This window comes from Quercus robur, chromosome 7 (assembly GCF_932294415.1).
Source record: "Quercus robur chromosome 7, dhQueRobu3.1, whole genome shotgun sequence".
NCBI lineage: Eukaryota > Viridiplantae > Streptophyta > Magnoliopsida > Fagales > Fagaceae > Quercus > Quercus robur.
Window position 1 is genome coordinate 7429303 of NC_065540.1, and position 7841 is coordinate 7437143.

Here is a 7841-nt window from a genome sequence, read left to right on the forward strand (position 1 = left end):
TTATCATGAGTACCGGAGTGGACTATCTCAAAGAACCTAGATGTGACGGCTATCATATCAAAATGTGATAGGTAGGCGACAAAAGAGACTTGAATATTGGGTAATAAAACATTATTCTTAATGGCGCTACCAATTGTGTTTGTAGATGGTTTTATTAGTTTGAAAATCTTGAATAAATATTAAGATATTAATCAATTTGCAGCCTATTGACTAGTGATTGGTTTAGCTCAAGCGATTAAAGGGTGGATGCGAGTTCAGAGATCATATGTCATGCAAAAACAAAATGTAGCAGGTAGATATTATAAAATAAGACACAAAGAAAAAAATATATACAATATAGAAAAGCTTTAAATATACTATTATATATCTAACAGTACAATCAATAGAGCTAGATCATCTTCAACACAATCTATATCCCTAGATTAGCTAAATCACACTATATATATTGCAAATGCTACATCTGTCTTACAATTCAAGCAGGTGAGGGGGTGTAGCCGCTTAGCTTAGGGTTTGACAGCCATTCGTGACCCACTCAAGAAAAAAGAAAAAGAAAAAAACGAAGGAAAATACATTCCATCTAATCAAGTAATCAACGCAAGATAATTGATGTTACAAAGTCAACATAATTAAACATCTTTTATCCATTAATCATTCACTTTCCTTCAGCATAGTTTCCTCGACTCCAAGAAATTCTTCCTCTTGGGCTCACAAGATGAAATGTACTCAAGAAAGCTAGAAAAGTCAGTGTCCTTGTAACCCCTTGGATTCTCTTCGTTGACGAGTTTAGGCGATGGCCCAACCATGCAATTGAAAGGAAGACTATGCAAAGAAGCCACCGATATCCGAGACTTCATAGAATTCACCGAGACTCTATGTAAAACACTCTTGTACTTCCCGTTGCTAAAGATCTACAAAATTTAATAGTACTATTGTTAGCATACATGAATGACACGTACAGATTTTATTATATAATTCTTACAAATTTATGTGTCATGTTAGTTTAATTATTCTTTAATTTAATATGATAAACCAACCTCAAGATGATCACCAACGTTGACAACAAAGGCATTAGCGATTGGTTCGACGGTGACCCATTTGTCTTGGTGTTGTATTTGTAAACCCTCAACCTCATCTTGGAGAAGAAGAGTGAGAAATCCATAGTCGGAGTGAGGTGGCATTCCTAGGGTTAGATTGGGTTCAGGGCATGGAGGGTAGCAATTAACAACCATTAGCTGGCTCCCATCTTGAAAGTCCTTTAAAATATCATCTTCTTCTGTCTTGTTCTCCGTGGTTCCCACAAGTCCTAAGCTTTCTAAGATGGACACCATGATCATTAGGAACAAGTATTTGGTTTCTTTTGCGTAGGTAGCCACCAATCTCCTGTTTAAGAAACAACAACAAGCTTGATTGGTCATTTTCTAGATTACCAACATCATAGACAGACAGATTAAAAACGAAAAAAAGTAAAAAAAGTTATATTAATTGATAGACAACTTGAAACAAGTCATTCAAAATTGTTTACTAATATAAATTTTTTTGATATATAATTGCATGATTTGTAAGTCAACCAGTTCTTTAAGTTGAGAAAGGTGCAGCTAATCCAACAAAGCCTTGGACAGCGATTATAGGCCAAGCAATTGGAGAGAGAGAATTTAAATAGAAAATTAGTTGAAGCTAAGCTAAGCTTCTCACCTCAAGTCCACGGGAGAAGAAGGCCAATGAGGAGCAACATCTGATATGGGATTACAAATAAGCTTCAAGAAGTCTCTCCAACAAAACACATCGTCTTTGTTTTGGTTAAAGCTAGTTCCGTATCTAACTGGTGATTGCATGTCCGAGGACATGTACTTGGCTCTTTCCTCAAATGGGAGCTCGAAAAACCTTGTGCTCACGTCAATCATACTGCTTATAACATCGCTTGGAATTCCATGGTTTACCAACTGCATTAACCAACAAAAATATTTGCTTTAAAATAAGGGTTAAACAGTTCAGAGAGTTGAATAAGGTAACTAGTAATAGGTATTTTATGTATCCGGCCAATATATGCATAGTGTCTTATGTAGGCTTTACAATCGTGCAAGACTTATCCATTCGAAGAGAGAAAATGCACATATCCAATACATGTAATACAACTAGGTCTTAGGTCAGGATCTTGCTAACAAATTACAAATCACACAAAAACCTACCTGGAAAAAACCATATTGTTCGCAAGCATTAGCGAGAGACTTAAGAACTTGAGGCCGGTTGGAACCTTGCAATTCTGCAAAATCAATGATGGGCAACTTAAGATTTTGCTTGTTGACATTAATTAGCTCTCTATCTTTCATATTGGGTCGATCGGAAACGGGTAATATGTATTTCTTGGGAACTTTGTTTATCCCATTTTCACATAGGTGCTTCACTCCTTTCTGGTATTGGCTTTCTAGATTGTCATTCTGCTTTGTTTTAGCTGCCATCACCATTGCAGGAGACATGGTACAATAACCTGGAATGCACAAATAAGGAAAATGATGTTATAATTAAGCTTAGTATTATGCTTTTGTGGAGAGAGAGAGAGAGAGAGAGAGAGAGAGGGGAGAGAGGTTTATGGTTTAGATACAAACCAAAAGTGAAGCGTTGATGAAGAGATAAAAGGGACAGTGAGTACAAGAATGAAATGAAGTGCGTGATAATAAGAAGGTTTTGATGCATGTATATATAGTAGAGAAGCAAGAGGGGACTGGAACAGTAGCAAGTTTTTGAGAAACCATTTTCGGATTTGTGAATCCCTAGGATTGGTTCTACACTTCTATTCATATAACGAACCGTTGACAATGGTTTAGTCAGACCACGAGCTGGTAATTAAGGACTGAGAAAGCCCCTATATGCCATCACTCCAAAAACTCAACTGTAACGTTTTGTCCTGTTTCCTAACACCTATCCTTGTTGGTAGCTCTCTCTCTCTCTCTCTCTCTCAATTAAATGTATTGTAAATGGAAAATCTTATAAATGGCAGCTGACTTTTTCTATGCAGCTCATCTTAGTAGGGTCGGGAACACCCTGACCTGAAATTTTATTTTTATTTTTTTTATATATATATATATAATAATTAAATTTTTTTTATTTGTTTACCCTAAAAAAAAAATTAGGAACACCCAAAAATTAAAAAAAAAAAAAAAAAAAACTCAACATCAATCCTAAACAACAGATTACAAACCCAATCTAACGGAAAAAAACAATGTAGCAAACCCAACATGGTAGCAAACCCACGGATTGTAAAAACAAAATAATAAAAAACCAAAAACGCAATTAGAAGTTGTCAAAACAAAAAAAAATCTCAAATCTCTAAAATTTTTACATTTCTTTTTCTCATTCTTGCTCTGCTTTTTTCTCTCAACTCATGCTCTCCGCCTCTCTCATTCTCTCTCCACTCCCACTGTCAGGGCCGGCCCTAGACCAAGCTTCCTCCGATCTCATCTTTTTTTTTTTTTTTTTTTTCCGCTGCTGCTGAGTGCTGCATTTGGGTTTTGATTCCTTTCAGTTTTACTGGCTTTCTCTAGACTCTTCTAGTCTTCTTTAGATTTGTTAAAGATAATTTTTCTCTGGGCAGTGGACTGGACGTTTCACCACGTCTGGGCCTTTTTTTTTTTTTTTTGCTTTGTTAAGCCCGGTTTTTTTTTTTTTTTTTGGGTGTGTTATTGGTGCAATTGGATTTTTTTTTTTTTTTTTTTTTTTTTTTTTTTTTTTTTTTTTGCGGGTGCCATCTTGGCAGGCATCCTCTTGGCTGGGCTAGGGCCCTGGGCTTGTACAGTATTGTGTTTATTTTTTATTTTTTTGTTTTAATCTTGTGTTTATATATATATATATTTTAGTTATTGGGAATATAATGAATAAATTTTTATCTATGCAGGTTGAGATTGCTAAAAAAATTTTATTGTTCGGTGAAACTATAATAATACTTTTTATATAAATCAGGTTTTATTTCTCATTTGCTCTATACTTGAAAGTTTTTTTTTTTTTTAGTCTTTGTAAATATATTGTTTGATTAAAAATGTTTACTAGAAAATATACATCTGAATATGAAAAACTTAAAAGAAGAAAAACTAATTGAGTCTCAAAAAGGATCAATGGATAAATTTGTTATTAGTAATAAACAAAATATAACACAAAATTTAGATGAAAATATCACAAATGAGCAAGAAATTCACCAAAAATGGATTTTAAATGAAATATATTATTGTAGTTGCACGATTTTCCTGGCCCAACTTATGTTGATTAGGCCTTGGCCCAAAGCGCAACCCACAATAAATATTTGTAGAGGATGGGTCAAAGAACTTAGCCTCAGTGAACTTGTTCGGTCTAATGCATGGACAGTATTGTTTGCCAAAAGAAAATAAAAACACCGGAATGGATATTTCTCAAGTCCGATTTTATTTCTCTTTGTTCCTGATACAGTTTTTCCGTCCCTTCTTTGAGAGACTCCACTACATTATATATTTCTCTTCTTTTCATCTCAACCTTACACCTGTTGATCATCTATGCATCCACTTGAGCACCTGTCCCATCAGACGCCCTCATCAGTCCCTTTGTGAGTTGCAGAGGCCAAGGCGGTACTGTTCAGGGGTCTTTTCCTCATTAATGCGGCCAAGAGTGTGGTTGGGGTGCAATTAATGTGGTGGTAGCCTTCCATGAGATATTTTAGATTTAATTCTTTTTATATGTTGTGAAGATGAGCTGAAAGGGCTGGGGAAAGTTCCTCGTCTGGGCTTCATGATGTCCGAGGAGGAGTTACTCCTCGGACAGGTTTCCTTAGCGCTATTGGGATTGAGTACGCTTCATATGAGGCTTCTCTTCGGCCAGGACGCTCCTCGGCTGGGCTTGAGTTTGGAATAGCCCATCATTTTTGGGCCGGGCCCCACAATTATAATATAAAAATATTAAATAAGTATTAATTTAATTAATACATAAGTATAAACAATAATTTAATTAACCAATAATTAATTGGGGGAAGCAACTAATAAACAATAATTGATAATTTAATTAACCAATACATTATAAAAGACAAATAAATTAAATTATGTTTGGCTAAACAACAATTAATAATTTTATAATTAATGAAACAATAATATAACAAATTATAGTTTATAAAAGACAAATAAATTAATGAAAAACTAAACAACGATAATTAATAATTTTATTAATATTTCAAATGGACTTATAGTTTATTATTTATTCTTTTGCTAAAATTATAGACAAATATTTGATAAGAAAACCATATACAAGATAATTGTAAACTTTATGTCTTTACATGTTTTTTAATTGTTGTTGCTGTCAATATACAAATTTTTCTTTTTATTAGATCATGTAATTTATTTTTGTTGAGGAACACCCTGAAAAAAATTTCTGGAGTCGCCACTGCCCTTTGCCATATTAGTTCATTGACGTTTACAGGTTCTTCTTTTTCTTACCGCAAATTTTCACCTTTTTTTTTCCCCACAAATTGTTGATGTCATAATTACAATTGAAGTAGCTTTGTTTTATTATTTGAGAAGAATAATTGAAGTAACTTCGTTTTTTAATAGGTCAATTACAGACATATTTTTCCCTTTTATACCTACAATAGGATTGTAACTGTAAGGACACAAAATCTGTAACGGCCCAGCGACGATGTTGGGCTCGCACACGGAAAGTCCCTCACAATAATATTTGTAGAGAGTGGGGTTAAAAAGCCAGCGTTAGATCACAGGATGGCATTTTGGGCCAGACTTTAGATGAACCAACATGAGATAAAGCTTTGGGCTGGATATTCAGGCCCTTCGTCCTTGTATTGAGGAGGATCTGGCTCCTCGGATACTGTCCGAGGAGCGGTGGTGTTGTCCCCGACTGCCCGTCGGCGGGTTTTTTAGGTGATGTCCGGCGTATATTCTTCAGACATTCTCTTTCCTCCAATTCTTTTTTCGGGAGCTCCATGAGAGACCTCCTTTTGGTCACATAACATTCTCTTTTATATTAGCCTACGTTCGTTGTCCTTCGTCCACGTGTAGGGTCGATCTTTCCAGGGCAGATATCTGTCCCATCAGTCTAATCCCTGAATTGTGGGAGATGATCCATAAAGCCTAAAAATCCGGCTCTGTCTGGGGCGATGTCATGTCAATGAAGGATATTTAAAGACTATTTTCGTGAGATATTTTCTGATCTTTCAAGTCTGCCTGTATCCCATTCTTGTCAATGGGGTTCTGGGCTTTCCGAGGACTGAGCGGTCCTCGGACGTACCTTTGAACCACATTGGGCTCACTATTTTTGGGCTTGGGCCCTAGCCTCCTTTAGTTTGGTGACCTGTGGACTCCCCATAAGCGAGCGAGCCGGGCCCATAGACTGTTGGGCCCCACAATAGCCCCTCAAAACCCGGCTGTCCAACGTCTGGGTTGGAAAGGTGGGTTTTGGTAATACCGAGCTTTGACTGCGGCTCATTTAATTCGGCCCTTGATCAACGTTGATGACTCTTCACCTCCACGAGGGATGCGCCGGTCTACGAGCCGTTTTTCCTGGATTTATGTACGTGACCGTTATGCCGCGTGGTTATCTGCAACGTGCCTTTAATCTCTTACCATTTACGAGACCTTCCAGATGCAACGGTTACTGATGGTGTGGGAGAACGAAACGGCGCGTCATACTCTGGATTTCCTTGAGGATTTGAATGTGTCTCATACCCTCTTCTTCGTCCCCTATATAAAGAGAGAAGACAGAGGGTGACCCTTTCATATCCGAATCCCTCACGTTCTTCCCAGAATCCATTTCCTCCATCCGGTTACTCCCTATTCAATAATACTTATCTCATAATAATCCACCATGAACAAACCCTTCCTTTCCCAGAAACGCTATGTCCCAACAAAACTCGAGATGGCTCGGTCGGGGCAAGGGTGGCGGAGGCTTAAGATTTGCCTCCCCATTCTTTTAGCCAAAATCCGAAGCAGGGACTCGTCACACCCCATTCCTGGCGTGACTGAGTCGAAAACATCCCTTGTCATCTCCATCCGCTCTCTCATGAGCATACCTAATAAGGCTCCCCTTCTCCCTCTTTTGCTCCTTTTACTTTCTTTTCATTGCTTCCCTCTTCTTCTCCTCCTTCCCGCTCATGTCCTCCATCTTCTTTTTCCCTTGCATTCTTCAGTGACAAGAGCTTGCTGAAGTGCTTCCATGTCTTCCAATTCTTCTTCCTTCTCCTTCATTATTTTTGTATAAGGATCTTCTCCTGATACGAGCAGTACTGAGGCATAGAGTTCAGAAAGACTTCGAAGGCGAATTCAGAAGACACCTGATGGTTTACTTACTTGTGTTACGGATGTGGTTACTGTTTTAGCAGTTCATTTTTTTGTATAGGCTTGTTTTAGCCCTTCCTTGTACATTGTAACAATTTTTCATATTAATAAAAGTTATTGTTACTCTATTTCGTATGTATTGTTTATATATTCTAACGAATGTGAAAGCGCTGCTCGGCATAATAGTATAGCATTTCAATCAATAATATATAAGACTAAAGTAATCGTTGATAAAAAGATGCCACGATGACTTTAACAAAATTATTATTCAACATAACACTCCGACCAGTGAGGAATGAGACTTATCTTAAAATTAGCCATGATGGTTATGAAATGCTTCGATAAGATGTAAGAAGTAGCTATCCGAGGACGTGTTACCCACCGGATGAATGGCCTCTTTAGGTTGACGATCATCAGGTTGTCCTACCACTTTCATGATACGTGAGACTTAACCCTTTCCAGTATTTAAGGTTTTATCTTATGTACTTGATTCTTCCCTTAGGCTTGAGTCCGAGGTTTGTGTCTTTGTCGGTACTTGGTTTT

At 37.1% G+C, this 7841-nt stretch overlaps 1 protein-coding gene across 1 annotated transcript; it reads right to left on the bottom strand.

Annotated features, from left to right (window-relative positions):
• Positions 1-337: 337 nt before the first annotated feature.
• Positions 338-2796, bottom strand: LOC126691994 (probable 2-oxoglutarate-dependent dioxygenase SLC1). Its single transcript, XM_050387340.1, has 5 exons — positions 2604-2796; positions 2187-2485; positions 1693-1940; positions 1035-1380; positions 338-908 (listed from the first exon to the last, which is right to left on the bottom strand). Exons 1-5 carry the CDS (start codon positions 2794-2796, stop codon positions 663-665), a joined length of 1332 nt encoding a protein of 443 aa, XP_050243297.1. The 3' UTR covers positions 338-662.
• Positions 2797-7841: the final 5045 nt, after the last annotated feature.